The following is a 19,172-nucleotide window of genomic DNA, read 5'->3' on the forward strand; positions in this document are numbered from 1 at the left end:
CCCCAAACCATATACTCCATAATTGTATACTTGTCTTTGTGTGTATTATAATCCAACAAACAGTTGCTTTAAAAACATCTCCCTCCTAGGTTGGGTGTGGTTAGACACGTCCGTAATCCCAGCAATGAGGAAGCTGAGGCAGGCTGATCTCTGTGAGTTCAAGGGTAACCTGGCCTCTGTTTCAAGTACCACACTAGCCAAAGCTACATAGTGAGGCCTTGTCCCCAGAACAAAACTCTATACGGAGCAGAAGAGAGGGTCTAAGGCTTTCTGTGCGTGGTGATATAAGAAGTTGGGGGTGTGGTGTGCTGGCCACATTTGGAAGTATTCTACCTAAGAGAATGCCAAGCTCACTGGGGGAAAGGGGAATGGATCAGCAGCATGAGGCTGGGGTTGTAAATTAGGACCAGGTCAGAAAAGCAGTGTGTTAGAGCCTTGAATGTATTCTGTAAGCTGTGGGGTGTCTCAAAAGTTTCTAATCAAAGAGATGGTGTGTTCTATAGAAAGCTCATACAGGCCATAGGGGGAAGCTGGTGGGAAAGGACAGTTTTGTAGTGGACACAACATTTGTCATAAAAGAGAAAAATGTTCAGTGAGATATTTTTAAGTTCTGTGTGTGTATGTGTGAACTCATGCGTATATGTGTATATATGTGTATGTATATGTGTGTGAGGGTATGTGTGTATATATGTGTGTATGCATATGTGTGTGAGTGTGTGTATGTGTGTGTATGTATGTGTGAGTGTAGGTGTATGTATGTATGTATGCATATGTGTGTATGTATGTGTGAGTGTATGTGTATGTATGTGTGCATATGTGTGTCTATGTGTATGTGTGCATATGTGTGTCTATGTGTATGTGTATAAGAGTGTGTGTGTGTGTGTGTGTGTTTTAGTGACGGGGTCAAACTCAGAACTTCAACCACACTTCCAGTTCCCACTCCCCTTTGTTGTACAATCTCACTTTATTACTCAGGTTGGCCTTGAACTCTCATTTTCCTACTTCAACCCCCAGAGTGCTGGGATTACAGATGTAATCAGCCATGCACGGCTGCGGGGGCCACAGGGACAACCGAATGGGGCAACTTACTCAAAATCACACGTCCAGTGATATGGAGAGAACCAGGGTAAAGGACTCAGGCAACCAGGTTGTCAATGCAGACACCGCCGTGTCCTGAAGATGCTGTCGATAGCTCAGTGAGCACCTGAGAACCCACACAACAGGGAGCTTGACTGCCAGACATCACAGACATGGCCGCTGATACAGGCCCCTCCTGGAGCCCTAGTTGTCCTCTGAACTGAGAAGGTATTGGTCTGGAAAGTCATTATGTTCACTTCAAACGGAGTCTAACTTGGCTTCAAGGGAAGACAGCTTCTGATAGCTCTAGGTTGAAGATGGGGTGGTAAGGATCTTCATGGAAGTTTTGTGATTGCTTGGCCTGTCCTTGGAGACACAGCCAAGTACTGTTAGTACTTGGGACCCCACGGAAGGTTTCAGCCTTCAATTTTCAGGTGGATTTGAAAGCTCAGCCAAGTAAGGCAGGGGAAGCTAAAGCCACTGGGGATAACAAGGCCAGGGATAAGTCAGCCCCAGAGGAGGTATTGCCATCAGAAAAGGCAGCAATGTGCTAGGGCTTGATGTCTCTCTCATCCTGGCTTTAATTACCTGAGTCACCCAGAGCTCTTTTGTACCTTGGGATTCATAGGCTGCTATGTGGGCCTACTGTGGACCCTTACAGAGATAGGATTAGACACTCATTGTGGGATGAGTGGTGGTTAGGGACGGAGGACCTGGGGACTTGAGACAAGTCATGTAATAACCTCTCTGTGTCAGGCTCTCTGTAGAAAACAAAGATGGCCACATTTGCCTGCACTGAAATGCCCAGGTGAGGAGTAGCTTGCCACCCCTCAACCCCCACCTCCGTCCTCCTCCTGAAGCCTCCAGTGGCTGAGGATGCAGGGTCTGTTCCAGCTCTGATCCTGGTTTCACGCTCGATCTAGCTTGTCTGATATATGTCTGGATACATTACCAAATGACTCCAAGCCTGCTTCTTTGTTGTAAAATTAGGCTATAACGCTTGCCTCTCAGAGGCATTGTGGATTGAATTACGTGTCTAATAGTGCACAGAACAGGGTAACAGCTAAAAATAATTGTGTCTGCTCTCATAATTTGTCATTATTATTTTCCTGCTCTTTGAAAATGCTCTTAGAAAAAGATGCGTTAGGCCGTTCCTGTTTGGGTATGAGCAACTTGAGTAATATTCCCTTGCTATCTTTGCTGGAGACATGCAGTTTTCTTGGGGACATGTCTCTACCCCAATCTAGTGAAACACAAGTTTAGTGTTGTGGGCAGCTGGGTGGTGTCCTTAGTGCTAAGTGGAAGCAAATGAGGACTGATCTCACACTGTCTACACAGGGTGGGCATGCCCCTGCTCCAATGTGCACAGAACCTATGCTCCAGTGGAGGTGGAGACCAGGGGTCAGCTCAAGAGCTGGTTAGGAAAAGTCTCCTTGGAAGAGATGGCTTTGACCTCTGTGGTAGAGATCAGTGAATCTATTTTAGTGGTTCATTAAACAATCTACCTTGGGGGCTGGAGAGATGGATGGCACTGGCTGCTCCTCCAGGGGACCAGGCTTTGGTTTCCAGCACCTGATAACTCCAGCTCTAGGGGAGTCTGATGCTTCTGGCCTCTGCTGGCACCGGCATTCATGTGCATATACCCACACGCACAGGCACATACCTACATATCATTAAAAATAACAAAAACTACATCCTAACTAAAGAAAAGGACTGTAGGAGGGTGCTGGCAGGGTGGTTCAGCCAGGAGAGGTGCTTGCTGACAAGACCCACACCCCACATGGTGGAAGTAGAGAACTGACTCCTCTGATTTCCATGTGTACCATACACATACACACAGAAGTGGGGGGAGGGAGGGAGAGATAGGGAGAGAGGAGAGAGACAGAGAGACAGAGACAGAAACACCTGGCATGGGAATCAGAAAGACCTGCACTTGGCATTAGCTCTGCCCTGAGCATCTGTGGATATCTGTGTGTCCTTCGGAATGTCACTTTTGGGTACAAAGACTTGCCCTGTAGCCCAGGCCAACCACAAATTTGCATTTCTCCTGCCTGCACATCCCAAGTCCTGGCACTGCCACACCCAATGGTAGTCACTTTTCCGTCCCCACTCTCTTCCTGGGTAAAGTGGAGTGGTGACTCTGTCAAGGTCATTGTGAGAATCAAGTGGGTCGATGGCACTGACATGGTGATAATACACTGGTGACAGCCACCTTTGCTGTGTTCTGGCTTGCGTCACTAGAATGTCCAGAGAATGAAATCCTATTACATTATTGCATAACCTATTACGTTTCTTTTAATCTTTTATTGAATTTGTTCTTTGACAGTTTCACACACATACACACACACACACACACACACACACACACACACACACACACACACAGTACATTTCTGATTGCTGCTATTTCCCTCTCCATATCTGTTACCCCCACTCCTCTCCATCAGACCATTTTTATACCCACATCTTACCTGTGTGCATGTTTGTGTAGCCTACTGAGTTTAACCTGAGCAATCTGTGTGACCATGAGTGTAGAACTGTCCATTGGAGCATGGCGGGCTCATCCCTGGGTACACAACTGGAAAAAAAATGTGTGCTCCCCTCTCAGAACCCATCAGTAGCCAATAGTTCTGTGGGGAGGATCAGAGCGCCGTTGGACCCTTCCCAGTCTACTATTGGCTGTCATCAATGCCAGTCTTGTGCACGTTGCAGGGGGCCCTGCTGCTGTGAGGTCCTGGATGGTCCTGGCTGGGCCACACTGTAACCTGTGACATGGAATGCTCACAGTACTTCTAAGAATTGTGTGCTGTTACTCCCAGTCTGTGACAGTCTGGGTTACCGAGTGCCTAGTATAGGTGTCATTTAAGGATAGACTCTAGAGGATGTTTAGAAGGTCGGTGGATGTGAGGGAGGGGGGGAAGCAAGGAGAAGGAACGAAGATGGGAGAGTTCTGAGGATGAACAAACAGTGTGAGCTGCCCAGCCAGGCTAGGAGGAGAGGGGAGGCTGTGTGGGGACTGATCTGGACAGAACCAGTGGCATCTCTGACACAGTGATTACATTTAATTTGTCAGGACAGGAAGAGCCATTCTAAGGCTTGAAGTAAGGTCATGGCGTGGTTAGAGCTGTGATCTATTTGCGAATTTATTTGTATTTCAGTTCCATTTATATTGTGGACTTAATGCATTTAACTAATTAAAAAAATTCCAAATGACAAATAAGCACACAAGAAAGAAAGAAAATCTCCTCCCCAGTGTGCTAGATAGAGTCTAAATCGGTGACACTATTTGGCAGAGTCAGCGAAAGCAGAACAGACATCTACCCTGTGACCCAGCTGCTCCACTCTCAGGTACAGTTCCAGAGGACACAGGTGCAGACTCCCCCAGAGCCTTCCGCTAAACCAGCCACAGCACGCCATCCCTTCATAGCCTCAAACTTGAGAAAAAGCCAGCAAAAGCCCACCACCACCCAGACTGTGCGTAAACAAACTGTGTGGAGGGACCACCCAGACAGTGCGTAAACAAGTAGGATGGATCTCAAAGGTGGAAACAAGCAGCCTCTTCTCACCAGAGAGGACTCACGCCTTACATAACAGTGAGAACCAGGCAAGACTAACTGCTTCCATCAGAGACTGGTGTGGTGGCTGCCCCTGCAAACGACAGGTGATGGGGGCAGCTGGGCCCCTCAGGGTCCTAGTGGCACTTACTGCTTGTTTGTTTGTCTAAATCTATGCTGATTATACAATCTTCCCTGGTTTGTAAAAAGTCACCAGGCTCCACACTTACAGTCTGTGCACTTATTCTTAGATTAAAAAGTTATAAAAAATGGTCTTGGCCACACTCCTTCTAACAACCCCACCCCACAGTTACTCACCATTGGCTTTTTAGTTAGTATCTTTCTAGATTTTTCTGTTCATATGAATAAGAATAGAGATGAACTGTTCTCTCTTCTCCCCCCAACCCCCACAGGCACACAGACATGCACGCGAAGTGAATGTACACACACATACATACACACTTGTGCACGCGCATACACACAGCTATCTATAGCTTTACAGAAATGGCACCATGTTTTGCATATTGCCTGCAACCTGCTTTTTTAACTTCCCAGTGTGCTGAGGGAGCCAGTTTGTGTCACTGCAGACTCGGACTGAGTCTTTTCAGCAGTTGCATGGTCTTTTATTGTGGTGATGTGTTATTTAATTAACTGGTCCTTCATCGAAGGGCAGTTAACTCCAGCATCTCATTGATGTGAACAGTACAGTGGGGAGCCCCTCGGTGCATCGCTCTGTGTTCTTCTGCGATTGCCTGGGTAGGACGAATGGCCAAGAGTGGAATGCTTCAGTCCGAAGTCTTAGTTCACTCTGTTAATGGCTTGTGGGTGGTGGGTTGGAAGTGGCTCAGAAGCCATTTAGAGTTCAAGCTTGAGGTAGCCAGGGTGCTTGGCTGTGAAGATGGACAAGAAGGGAAATGTGTGAACCAAGGGAACAAAGACTTTTGCAAGACCTGGGATACAGTAAAGGAGAGAAAAAGCTCCGTGCTCCTGGGAGGCTATGAGTCTGGGTGGGACATGGATTGAAGGCTTATTGGGAAAAGAAAGCCAATAGTATTTGGTGTGGTAAGCCCAAGGAGCCTGCTTCTCTTCCAGGTGGTGATTGGTGCAGTAGCAATAAATATAGGCCTAGAGGCTGTGACTGGAGTGTAGGGCTCATTTGTGTGTAGGGTGGCTCTGATGTTGGGGGTGAGTGATGAACCACCAATAGGAGGGAGAGAGGGAGAGAGAGAGGGAGAGAGGGAGAGGGGGAGGGGGAGGGAGGGAGGGAGGGAGGGAGAGAGAGAGATAGAGATATGAGATTTTCTCCCAAGGGTGCATGGATGGTAAGGGCCTAATGCGTGTAAAAGCCAGTAGGGCTGTGAACAGCAAAGGCTATGACCAGATCCAGTAGAACTCACTGTCAAGGATGTGAAAGAAAGAGGGAGTGGGTAACTCTGCCTCAAGGGGTAAAGGAATCGTTGTCCTAAGCTAGTCCCTATCTCTGTTGACCACCTTGGCTGTGGTCACTACATCTTGCACCTGCAAGGACTGTTGCCTAGTGAACAATGCAGTGTAGTGAAGAAATGGGACATCCACATTCAGTTTATTATACATTAGGTGGCCAGCCTTGAGGGTAGTCACTTTCACTTTGGATACCCAGAGATTACAGAACACGAGCTCTGAGCCCCACGATGGGAATTGTGTCTGATGGTGACAGTCCTTGGCCCAGTGTCTACCACCTCTGGAAAGCCTCCTCCATGATTAGTCTGTCACTTAGTGACACTTTTGTCCTCATTATCTATGGAGGGGATACATCTCTGACCCTATAGTGACCTTAGGAGCTCCCCCAACTCTCTGGCTGTATAGCTCGCCGTACTGATGCGATCTTTCTCGGGATTAGACTGGAAGATGTCTCTTCTGCATGTTGATCTTCCTCCTAGAAGAGGAGGAGTGTTTTCTCCCAGAGAGTAAGAGCCCGAGACATCGTCGACAAGAGGTGACTGAAGAGGGCTGGGTAGCTGAGGTTAGATGGTGAGTGTTCCTGGTGTGCTCAGACACACAGAGAGTCTTTAGGTGGGAGAATGCAGCGTGGTCGTGCAAACATCAACCAGACAGCTAGAGAGGCTAAACTGGGAGGTGTCATCCTCTCTCTGCAGTGGCTGTAGCCACTTCTGAGTAGCACCTACTGTGTGCCAGACCTGGTGGCATTAAGCCTTCACATCTCCACAAGCGAGCAGTCTTGTCTTCGAGGCCATCGCCTGGGCCATCCTAAAGAGCCAGGCTCCCTGTGTGCTAAGTCCAGCTGGCACGAGGCCCAGGAGCCTGAGTGTGAGGTTCCTTGAAGGCTACGGGCTGTCACCAACATGAGATACACATCGGCCTCCTCAGCCCTGGAGACTGAGCTGTTTGCCATGCCAGACTCTGTGTCAGTCTGTGACAGTGACATGGAGACAGTGCACAGTGTTCAGGGATGGGAGGTCAGGTACCTGGGAAGGTGTCTGAACCATGTCTGCAGCCCTGGGTCTGCAGCCTCAGGGAAGGATTGCTTGTTCCTGTGCACGACTGCACACGTCTACATGGATGTGTTTCTGAATGTGTGTCTGAGCCTGTCCCTATCTCTGTACCTAATATGAATGGGGGAACACAGAAGTGGAAATGTGGGTGCTGGTTAGGAAAAAGAAATGAATGCAGACAGACAGGAACACACTTCCGTTGCACGTTCATAGACACCAGGTGACACGCAGAGAAATGCATCTTGCTGGCTCCCCTCAGTGTGCTTTCCTCCGTGAGTGGGCGTGGACTTCTCACGGATGCACATCTGGTGTACCCAATTACTCCCCGACACACATCCAACACACACAGACACTCAGATGACAGACACGCACCGCCTAGTTGCTCTCAGACCCACAGATGGCAGCTAGCCACAGGTGGAAACACAGTCATAGACATTTAGATTCCTTGGTTCATGTGTGTATATTCACGTGTGTCTCCTAGGAGACAGGGACATGTGAGCACACGCTTTGGCAAACATACACAACTCTGATAGTTCACCACATGTGTATGTGAGACTCCCAGGGTTTAGAGACCATGCTGCCATCATAGTACTGGGAAGCCGCCAGCAGAGGGGGCTGGAGGTGGAGTGGTCCACCTGGTGTATTCCAGCTTCTCCTCACCGGCGCTGTGAGCCAGTCCCTGCCTTGTGTACCGTTGCCTTCCACATCTAGGAGGGGTACTGATAGAAACCTCAGCTTCAAGGGGTACTTGGGACACTGTGGTTTATCCAGCAGTCATCAGTTGAAGAGCCCCCAAATGAACTCACCACAGTTCCTGGCTCAGAGGCTCCCATTGGTGAACACACCTTTGTGGAAGCCGGCCCATGGAAAGCCAACACCAGTACCACATTGCATGGTCAGCACCAGGAAGAAATAGAGAAAAGGCTGGCTGTGGAGGGGCTGATGGGAATTCACAGGAGGCCTTCTGTGAGAGAGTGTTGTATCACAAGATGGAGGCAAAGGAGTGAGTGGTTGGACAGGAAAGGCATGATGGGAAGGAATGCCAAGCTCAAAGGCAGTTTTGTCTGATAACAACCCTGCAGCACTCCCGTTTTACAGATAAACAAACAGAGGCCCTGGAAGGCTGAGCACTTCCTGTGCTTTTTAGCTAATGGGAGATGCATTCAGGATTTGAGTCAGCTATGTGCCTTTAAAACCAGTGATCTTAGTGGTTACCAGTAAGGGTGAATCTGTTCTCTAGGGGATGGTTGGCAGTGTCTGCAGACATTTTGGTTGGCACAGGGATGCTACTAGGCATCTAGTGGCGACATGGTAGGATGCCACCCACAGTCACCCTGGCATGGAGAAGCCCTGGCCTGAACCCTGAGGAGCAACTGAAAGAATATGGCCCATAGTAGGTGCTTAAGATGCTATCAGTAGAGAGCAAGGGGTGTTTGGAGAAAACTGCAGGGGAGAAAATGTGTAAAGATGCCGAGCAGTTAACAAAGCTGGAGACAGTGCTGTGTGCTGGCTGGGTGGCTGTGAAGAGCGCCTTGTCCCCCAGGGAGAGTGGGCACAGGTGAGCCAGAGGGATCAAGGACATTGGTGGGCCCGGCTAGGGCTGATGTGTCACTGCCCTCAGCTGCTGAAGCACTAACCAGACAACTTCGTTCTCTGTCCCTTCCCCCCAACCCCCACCGCCTGTCTCACCCCACCTCTCTTGGCCCCCATGCTCAACAGCAGACAGCCGGAGGCTGAAGGGAGCCATCCAGAGAAGCACAGAGACGGGACTGGCCGTGGAGATGCCCAGCCGGACGCTCCGCCAAGCCAGCCATGAGTCCATCGAGGACAGCATGAACAGCTATGGCTCGGAGGGCAAGTAAGTATGGCTTCTGCACCTCCCTGAAGCCTTCCTGTCCCCAATCAGTGGGGGAAAGAGGGTTGAGCGAGCCCCCCGCCCCCGCAAGAACCCTGGTTCCTTGGGCTGGGTTCCTTGGGCTGGTGGGTTTTTGCCTAAGCCTCCAGGGCCTTCAGAAGAAACCAGTGAGCCTAGGTTTTATGCTTCATAATCCCTACCATTTTAGAGCTGTGTGACCATGAACAGGGGACATCCTTGAATCTATTTCCCCATCTGCAAAAGGAAGGGATAACATCAACCACCTTGGGCTTGTGACAGTTCATGTTAGCTGTCAATTTAACAGGATATAGGATCACCTAGGAGACAGGCCTCCAGGCATGTCTATAAGGAGTCATTTAGTCTCTGGGCTGCCTGTCAGGGTCATATCCGTTGGGTTCATTGAATTGGGAAGACCCACACTCAAAGTGGGCAGTGCCCTTCCTTGGGTGTAGGTCATGTACTCCATTCAAAAGGCGACAGCTAAGGCTGGGCATGCTAGCACACACCGTTAGTCACAGCACTTGGGAGGCAGTGGCAGGAAGATTTCTATGAGTTTGAGGCCAGCCTGGTCTGCAGAGTTCCAGGACGGCCAAGGCTATATAGTAAGACCCTGACTGAAAGGGGAGAGAGAGAGAGAAAGCTAGCTGATCATTGGCAGCCATGGCCCTGTGCTTTCTGACGGTGGACACCACGTGACTTCCTGCTGTGGTGGTCTGTACTCTTGAACCATGAGCTGAAGTCCACTCTTCTCCCTTAAGTTGCTTGTGACACAGGAGCACGAGGAAAACCAACCTAAGACACAGACATTATGAGGATAAAGTATTTGCAATCTGTGTAATCCTGAGTAGAAAGAACAGAGGACAGTGCTTGGCACCTGCTGTATACCAGTGCTGGTAGATTACCCAGGGAAAGGAGTCACTGTGGTTCGGCAGGACATCCTTATTATTTCCTTTTCTTTAGTTTCTTAAGTCCCAGTTGGGTTGTAAAAGTACGAACCAGGGCTTGATAAAGGCTCATGTGTGTCAAGTCTTGAGACCCTCGCCAGGGTTTGCCTTCAGGACTGCACACCAGGATCTGGGGATGTGTTACAGAATACAGGTGGCAGAGTTCTTTGTCCCAGCCACCCAATCAGTGTGTCTGGGAGGAAGTCAGCTTTCCAGCCTTCTGGAGGAACCCATCTAGGCTAGGGGCCTTTCACACACATGGGAGCCTTAGGAAGTCTGGGGGTTTGCCTCCTCTGATGGACAGACAGACAGACACAGACACACACACACACACACACACACACACACACACACACACACAGAGTCTCACAGTCACACAAACCTACTCTTCTCAGATTCCCCTCGTACCCATCCTTAGCCGACCCTGACAAAGAATCAAAAAAACTCCATACTGAGATCGCAGGTGCCCAGGGGCTCCGGAGCTTGCGGTGGCCGCAGAGCCGCTCCTACCTGGAGCTCAGGAGTTCTGACTCCAAGTTGGAATTCACTCTATACTACCACATTGCTTCACCTTTCCAACTGTCCTGAGGCTGTGAAGGGCCCTGGTGTGTCACATTCCCTGTCCTTACACATGAGGAATCTGAGGCTTGGGAAAGTTCAGGTCTGTGCTGTCTGTCTGTCTGTCTAGGCGTCTGCTGCACATGGCTATGCAGATGTAAAGGAGCCGAAATGTAAAATAAACCATCCTGCTCCCGTGATGCGAAGTGTATTCAAGTGCTGGTGGCAGCACGTGGTTCGTGGCAGCTGTGTTGAGTAAGGCAGGAAACAACAGCATTTCGTCTTCACAGAGGGCTCTGCTGGATTGCACTGGCTCAGTGGCTTACCCCTCTCCGCTGTGGACTTGGTGCAGACTCCAGCCAACATGGGGTGGAATGGGGCTCAGCCTCTGCCCTTCATCTATGCCCTGCCTCTCAGCTGGGCTCCTGCTGGCTAAAAGCCTTGTCCCCTCACCCCACCCTCACCCCTCCCATACCGGGCAGCTCAGCCCTTATGAATGGGCCTGGAGTTGGCAGAGCTTCTATTCCGCCCACTTCCAGGGACACTTTCCTGTGGGAGGGAAGAGGGGTGGACAGCAGAAGAGAGAGAAGGAGAAACTGGAGGGGAAGAGGAGGGGAAATGGCCTGCGTTTTTATAACCACATGGCTGGGCTTGGAGGAAGAGATCTGGACACCTAGGAGCAATGCCCTTCCTTCTCTCAGGTGCCAGTCCCCCCAGGAGGCCTGAGGCCCAGTCTTGTACTGCCATGTTGGGTGTCTGTCCTTGGATGAATGTGATCTCTAGCCCAGAAGACATTATGTAGGGCTCAGGAGATTAAACGAGCCAGGTCCGCGGGAAGCAGTGTGGTGCTGTAGATGGTAGCAGGCACATCAAAGCTGCGGTCCTACCTCACAGAAGAGAAAAGGAGAGCTCAGCCTATCACAGGACTCCCACAGGGGAAGCATAGTAAGAGGATGTTAGGATGAAGGAAAGAGGCTCTGCCTGCTCCTGGGTTTGGAGCTCGGGGCTCGGGGCTTGTTTGCTTGAATATGCTTCCAGGGACCAGAGAGTCCAACTGTATTATAGACAGGGTCAAACAGACTCAGCGGTTAGGCAGCCCTGGGCTCTGGGTGATGCTTCTCAGCAGCCATGCAGCTTTGGCAGAGTTACCTCGTCTCTGAGCCCAGTTTCTCCATGGTAGAAAGGGGGTAGGTAGAGGGGGCAGTGCAGAGAGCAGTACTGAGGGTGAGTAATGTATGAGAAGCACCTAGAGTGGTGGCCAGCACATGGCTAGCACGGATGGTGTTCACTGTCAGTGCTGTTCATTGTTAACCCAGCCACCGTGAGCTGTGGGATTTGCTGTTTCGGGTCAATTGCCTCCTAGCAGATAGGGTGAGCCATCCCAGATACAAACCAGTCTTCAGAGCACGAGTGAGGGCCCAGCAGGCATTGGCTCTTAGTGGCCATTAAAAGTTTGGGGAGGCTGAGCCAATCTGAAGAAGGATCAAAGGTCTGGAAGATACTGGTTCCAGCAAGGGGGGGGGGCAGAAAATAAGCAGTACATGACTACACTAATATGCCATCTGCTGAGTCTGAAAGGAGAGAGGTGGAGGGGCTTGGTGGTTTTGGTGGCATCAGCAGCCTACTTGGCCACCCCAGAATGAACAGCCTCTAGAGACGTAGAAGGGGTTCGATCTTGTCAGAGGCCAGGTGCTGCCAGCTCACCCCGCCCCTGGATGAAGAGGGGACAGGGGACGATTCAACCGTGGCCATCTTCTTCTGTTCCTTAGGTATTCAGAGAGCTGGTTGAACCCAGATGCCAGGCTCTGAAACAGGAAGGGGTGTGAGTGCCCTCCCCTCCTCCCACCCCTTGGTATCATGCCAGCCTCCCAGATGCTCACAGGGAGCCAGCCTCACTCGAGAAGCTGCTGGCCCTGGCACTGCTGGGGTGGGTCACTGAGCACAGGCATCTACAGGCAAAGGGCCCGCCCATGTAGGGTTCTGTGTGAACATGTGTGATTAGACATCTGTAGTATGCCAGACAGCTGGGCTGGCCACTGTGGAAATTATGTGTCCTGACACCACAGGGCTCTCCAGAAACAGATACAAAAGGCAGGTATGAAGATAGTGGCCAAGCTATGATCCCAGCTGCTCTCAAGATACAGAAATACTAACAGCTTAGACTTCTGTCAGTGAGTATGCTGTGGGCTGCAGGTGACAAAATCCCAGTGGACGGTGGCTTCATCCCTTGCTATTCAAAGTATGAACTGCAGGCCAACATCATCAACAGCAGCAGCAGCAGCAGCAGCAGCAGCAGCAGCAGCAGCAGCAGACGACGACTCTGGATGCCTGTTAGAAATACATAACTTCTGACCACAACTATAGTCAGAATCCATGACACCAAGATTCCCAGCTGGTCTGTGTGCACACTGTCAGGACGCCCTGGCTTAATGGCCATAGCAGCCATGTGAATGTTGTCGAGAGCTTTGTGCAGACACTGTGCCAAGGGCTTTAGACCTGTGTTGACTCATTTAATCCCCCACAACAGCGGGATGGTGGGATGAATGCTAATAGCCCCACTTACAGATGAGAAAATGCCAGGGGGTAGTTTGCCCAAGGTCACAGGGCCAGACAGCAGCCAAGCTGAGATTCACATGCAGGCATCTGCCCAATTACACTCACCCCCTTCTCTCGTTACATTGTTGCATGCATGAATATTTCTAGAGGCAGATGATGCTGGTGGATTGGGAAGCCAGCAAGGCCACCACAGACAAAAAGTCCCTCCATCTTCCTCCTCTACATCCCATGTGTTTTCCTCTGGAGCTTGGAAAGAACTTCCTGTTATAAGTCCCCTTTCTGACGCATCCCAAATTGGAGATTTGCTTGTTAAGGATGGAGGGGCTAAAGGCAGAGCAGGGTCATCTCACTCAGACAAAGGGCACAGGCTAGAGGTCAAGGGCCCTGAGGATAGCACACACAGACACACACACACACACACACCTATACCACATAAACACATCTAAACACACATACCTAGACACACATACCTATAACACAGGCATACACACACACACACACACACACACACACACACACACACACACCACTCCTGCCTCCAGTCCTAAGCTGCTTCCTGCCTGCCTGTCTACCTCGCTTTGGGTTTTCTCAGAACCAAGGGTCTCAGGCCTCACCTGTGAATTCAGTTGGAAGGGGTTTACTTGAGACCTGATTCTGGAAAACAGTGTAAGAGACTGGACAAGGGAGGAGTTCGGTGTGTGTGCTGTGTGATGCCGACTTCCCCCATGGGCAGCTCAGTCCTGAAGGGCAGCCTGGTAGCCAGCATGGGGCAGTCTCCTGCTACCTCTCAGCAGGACTCCTCACTGTGTGTGTGTGTGTGTCTAGGTATGTGTGTATACATGTGTGTATGTGGTATAGGTGTATATGTGTGTGTATGTGTGAATATGTAAGTGTGGGTGCTGGTATGTGTGTGGTTGAGGGGATAGGGAAATTCTTTAGGGTTCAGGAAACATGGGCAGAAGCACATAGGGGATCGCCTTTGGAATGGCAGATAGCTCAGCAGAGCTTACCCCTCTGAGTGCTCAGGACCCCGACCTTCCAGCTACTTCAGCAGAGACCCTCTCTTATATTCCTTCCCTAATCCACAGTGATGTGCCCATTTTAATTGTCTCTTGAACCATCCATTTCTCCCATTCCCATCCACGGGGGACCTTAGCTGAGGTGCCCATTGCTCTTGCCTGGACTCCTGCAAGTCTCACTTTTGGTCTAGACTCTATAGTCATCCTGCTGTTCTCTCCCAGCCTCTCTCAGCCCACCTCCCTGAGCCTTCCAGGCGCATGTCTCAGCATCCATGGCTCCCCTACTGCACTCCTATCCGTGTTCCTCTGCAACCCCTGACTCACACCCCCCAGATCTCAGTGAATAATTAGCATGTTACTTCAGCTCATATGCCAATGCCAGTTAATTGGTAGTGACTCCCACGAGTGCTGTGTCAAGGAGGATTATGGAGCCAAATTCAGGCCCGGTCAGAGTGCTGCAGTTGATTAATAATGTCTGCTCTGGGCATAGGCAGGAAAAGTGGAGTGGCTCACAAGCCTACCATTTCTCTGGCTACATCAGCAGCTTGCACATCCCTGGCCTCTCCAGCCACAGCACTCTCTACTGCCTACTATCATTGTTGCCCATGTATCTGTCTGCCCCATTAAACAGAGTTCAGTGCCCAGCTGGTCCACAGTTGGTGTGCTCAGATTTTGATGACTAGGTATGTAGGACAGAAGCAGCTACACATTCCACTCCTTTCTGTCCTGCCTGTCTCTTTCATCTCATAAAAGCCAGGGATGTAGCATCCTCTCAACCTAGTAACTCCCAGAGCTGCCTTCCAGTCCCAGCTGCTTCTCTCTGTCTGTTGTTGTCCTGAGGTGTCTGGGTCACTCTGCCCACAGCCAGGCAAAGTAGCTTGTGAACTCATACAGGGTCATTGCAACCCAAGCTCAGGGTTGCCTGATCACAAAAGGCCCAGGAGATCAGCAGAGAGCAAGAATTCCCTCTCTGTCCTCCTACCTGTGCTGCTCGGCAGAGTCATCGTGACTAGTGGACAGTGTGACCGTGGGCTAAGAGGAAGGAGCTTGGTTTTCTCCTGTTCTGTAAGCACCAGGCTTTGCGGAGTGTTTGGTTGTGGCAGGCTCTACCCTCACGTATTTACCTCATTTAATACTCAGAGTTATTTCTTCCTGTTTTGCTAGAAAGAAAGATGAACCATGGATCTCCGTACCTAGTGAGCAGTGGAGGCAGGGTGCGAACCCAGGCCTGCCTGACCCCAGAGTTCGAACTATAGATCCCCATGCTCTGCTTCGGGGACATGGGGACATTAGCCTTTCCTGCCTGAGGCCTCCACAGCCATGGGTACAGACAGCCATGGAAAAAATATTTAGATGAAAAGTGGTGTCTATGCTGAAGATGTCCTCCTTGCTTATGTGTCTTCTTGTCATTTCCTTCCAAACTAGATAGCAAGACTGGGCATTTGCATAGAATTTACATAGTGCTTGACATTATTAGCATTATCGACATGATTTAAAGTCTACAGGAGAATGCGCTTAGCTTATATGTGAATATACGATCTTATTTAAGAGAGTTGAGCACACACGAGGTCTGATATCCAGGAAGAATCTGGGAATTAATACCCTGGACATGACGGGTGTCAGCTGTGTCTTCTAATGGTTAAGAAGTTGGACTGGGGCCAGACAGCTGGGGTTCAAGTCCAGATGAGCTACTTTGTAGCCAAGTGGTCTTGGTTGGATTACTGTTACTTTGTGTCTTGCTTTCCCCTTCTCTAAAACAGACAGTGACTACATTTTACAAAGGTGTTGGATTAAATGAGTTAACATTGGTCAGTAAATATCATCAGGCTTGGCTCATGACAAGCTATTGATAAACAGCAGATCCTTGGCTCCATGGAGGAGCCCTAGTCTCAGGGAGAGGCAGGCTTGGGAAAGACTTGACTAGAGAGTTGGCGTCTAGATCATGTGACAGAGCGTCTCCCAGCCTGTGGTAAGTCCTGCTACTGTGCTGGTTTTGAAAAACTGGGATTTGTTTCAACACAGTTGAAGTATTGGGGAACAATGCGAGCTTCAGGTGGATCCTGTATGTGCTTGGTCAGCTGGGGTTTTGTCCATGAGCAATGCAAGGTGAATGCAGAAAGCAATTTTCACCAAGCAATTTGCACATTCCCATTAACTGAGGCCGCCTCGGTTATCCAGGTATTAGGTCAGCTCTGCTACTGTTTCTCCACCTGGTCTCAGCCCGCATTACTACCCAACAAATCACAGAAGGCGATCCTTTCCAGGTAGTCAGCCATCTTCAGCTCTGTCAAGGTGAAGTACCGTATTTACTGTAATACTTAAGCCCTTCTCCACCATTTAAAGTATATTAAGCTGTATACCATATTTACTGGGTTCCTTCTCTTCCCACATACACCTTTCTATGTGCCCCTGCCCCATTTTCTTCATAACCTGTGATCCTTACTGCAGGATTTTTTTCTCTTCAGTTATTTATAGGACTGCACATTTGCCTTATAGCAGAATTGCTGTGCTTTAGGTGAGGGGAGTCTGTGGGGAGGTGACTGGGTGGATGGCCACGCGTGGAGTCGGCAGGGGGCGGTGAGTGAATGAGCAGGAGAATGGACTTCCAGAACCCTTTAGAACCACAGCCTGTAATTGCCACGAGGCCGCACGGCCTTTTAATCTTTGATGCCATTAAGTCGGGTGATCCAACTGGAAAAGAGAACAGAGCCAAACCTGTAAATTACCCAATTACTTCTTTAACCACCAAGAACACAGGGTCCAGGCTGAGCCCGAAGGTTAATAATAAAAGACAAATGGAATGCCCTCCACAAACAAAACTAATAGAATTTGAGTTGCAGGAAATCTCATTTCACCATTAAAACAAAATAAAAGGCTAGCGGAACAATGGGTAAAAACCCTGTTTCGAGGCTCTGCCTCTGCCTGTGTGGCTCCTGCCCTGCCGCCTTCCCCCACCCCCACGGCCTGTGCTTGGACCCAGGCACCCAGATGCTGTTCTGCCGGAAGTGGAGGAAACTGGGCTGGGCTGGGCAGGAGGGGCTGGCAGCCATGGCGTCCTTGCTATGATCGGTTTAGGAGCATCTCTGTATAGACCTGTGCTATCCTAGCCACGGCTCCCCAGCAATTCAGCAAGACAGGCACTCTTCATTCTCACTTGATACTTGAGGAAATTGTAGCCCAGCGAAATGAAAATCCCCAGAGGCTGGAAAGACAGCTCAGTGCGTGAAGTCACTTGCAGCCAAGCCTGACAACATGAGATCAGTTCCCGGGGCCTGTGCCACACATCTCCATGGCTGCCCTTTACCCCAGTGGCTTGGGAGTTTGGCAGGAAGCATTTACTGAGCTCCTGTTATATACAAGGACTATTCTGTGCAAATATGTGTGTAGCACCCTCCGGTCAGCAAGCGCTCCCACGTCCCTTTGCTAACAGATCCCACGCAGAGCCCAGAAACATTTGCAGCTGACGAGGCACAGGTACACTGTGCACAAGGCAGAGTTATCTCCTTAAGATCACTAACGGAAGTGTAGAGATTTGCTGGGAGTCACACCACAAGCAGGTGGGCCGGTGACGCATACATCTGATTGATTAGTCGGCCTTCTCCCTGCCTTCACATCTGATTGATTAGTTGGCCTTCTCCACACCTGCAGGGAAAATCCCAAGGTGGAGCCTGGCCTCTCGCAGAGTTGCCCCTCTAGCCAGTGGAGGCCAGGCACACTGTGCCTCTTGCCCCATGGATGCTGTTTCTGCTAGCTCAGGGTGGCAGCTTGGTGCCTTGGCAGCCAGTGAGGCACCCTGGGATGGGAAATCAGGCAGCCGCCCAGATATTAGAAACAATTACCGCTAATTACCAGGCCTGCCAATTCCCCATTGTCTGCCTGCACTCCACCAGGAATCAAGGAGCAGGCGATGAGGATGTTAGAGGAAACTTTCAATTTTGGCTTGCAAAGGCCTGGTGCTGCTTGGGGGCTGGGCTCCTTCCATGCCTCTGAACCCACAAGGCCACACTACTTCTCTGTCTCTGTTTTAGAGCCCACATTCTTCTTTTAGAATAGATCTTGGATCCTTCAGAGTGCTGGGAAGGTAGGGTGGGGAGACCCAGGGTCACAGAGCAAAGCTCACATCTCAGCTGTGGCTCTAGTGTCAGTCTCAGGGTGAGCAACTCAGGCACCAGTTTTGGAAGAAATGGCAAAGACACACTTTAGTCTCTAGACATTTAAGTGTGTGTTTTGTTTTGTTTGTACTTTTTAAAAAAGGTTTATTTATTTTATGTATATGAGTACATTGTAGCTGTACAGATGGTTGTGAGCCATCATGTGGTTGCTGGGAATTGAATTTAGGACCTCTGTTCACTCCAGTCAACCCGGCTTACTCTGGCCCTGCTCATTCTGGCCTAAACATTTATTTATTATTATAAATAAGTACACTGTAGCTGTCTTCAGACACTCTAGAAGAGGGTGTCAGATCTCATTACAGATGGTTGTGAGCCATCATGTGGTTGCTGGGATTTGAACTCAAGACCTTTGGAAGAGCAGTCAGTGCTCTTACCTGCTGAGCCATCTCTCCAGCCCTTGTTTGTACTTTCTTTATATATATATAAAGTATATATATACTTATATATATATATATATATATATATATATATTACACATATATACTTTATACATATGTATATTCTTTATGGGTGTATATGTGTGTGTGTGTATGTGTGTGTATATATATTTCTGATGAATGACTATAATAGCTCCAGGAATTTACCTGCCTGGCTTCAGTGCCAGGCTGCCTCTCTTTCTGAAGCTGACCCAAAGACTCAGCTGGAATAGGAGGCCACCCCAGAACTCAACACTGGGAGCAAGAAGAAATCTGATAGGAAGGGGGTGCTAATACAGGGCAGGGCTCATGCCTGTGGCCCTTCTCCCCACAGGCAGCCAACACCTGATCAAGACACCCCAGCTGCAAGCCACTCCCAGTTGTCATCAGTTGGATGTTGTCTTTGGGGCGAGATGGAAGGGGTTAGCCCTTAGCTCCTTCCCTCCTGCCCTGCATATAAGCATAAAGCGTTGCCATAGCCACAAGAGATACCCTCAGACTGTTTGGC

General features: G+C 49.8%; 1 protein-coding gene across 2 annotated transcripts in view; it reads left to right on the forward strand.

The window, feature by feature from the left end:
- Rims4 (regulating synaptic membrane exocytosis 4) overlaps positions 1–19,172 on the forward strand; it is a 55,103-nt gene that overhangs the window by 29,816 nt on the left and 6,115 nt on the right. The window contains exon 2 of one of the 2 annotated variants that reach the window (XM_021155762.3): positions 8,843–8,981. In XM_021155762.3, coding sequence (XP_021011421.1) covers positions 8,843–8,981 — 139 coding nt within the window. The remainder of the gene's footprint in view (positions 1–8,842; positions 8,982–19,172) is intronic. The other variant, XM_029469739.2, reaches the window with a different exon arrangement.

This window comes from Mus caroli, unplaced genomic scaffold (assembly GCF_978045245.1).
Source record: "Mus caroli unplaced genomic scaffold, Mus_caroli_1 scaffold_2, whole genome shotgun sequence".
Taxonomy (NCBI): Eukaryota; Metazoa; Chordata; class Mammalia; order Rodentia; family Muridae; genus Mus; species Mus caroli.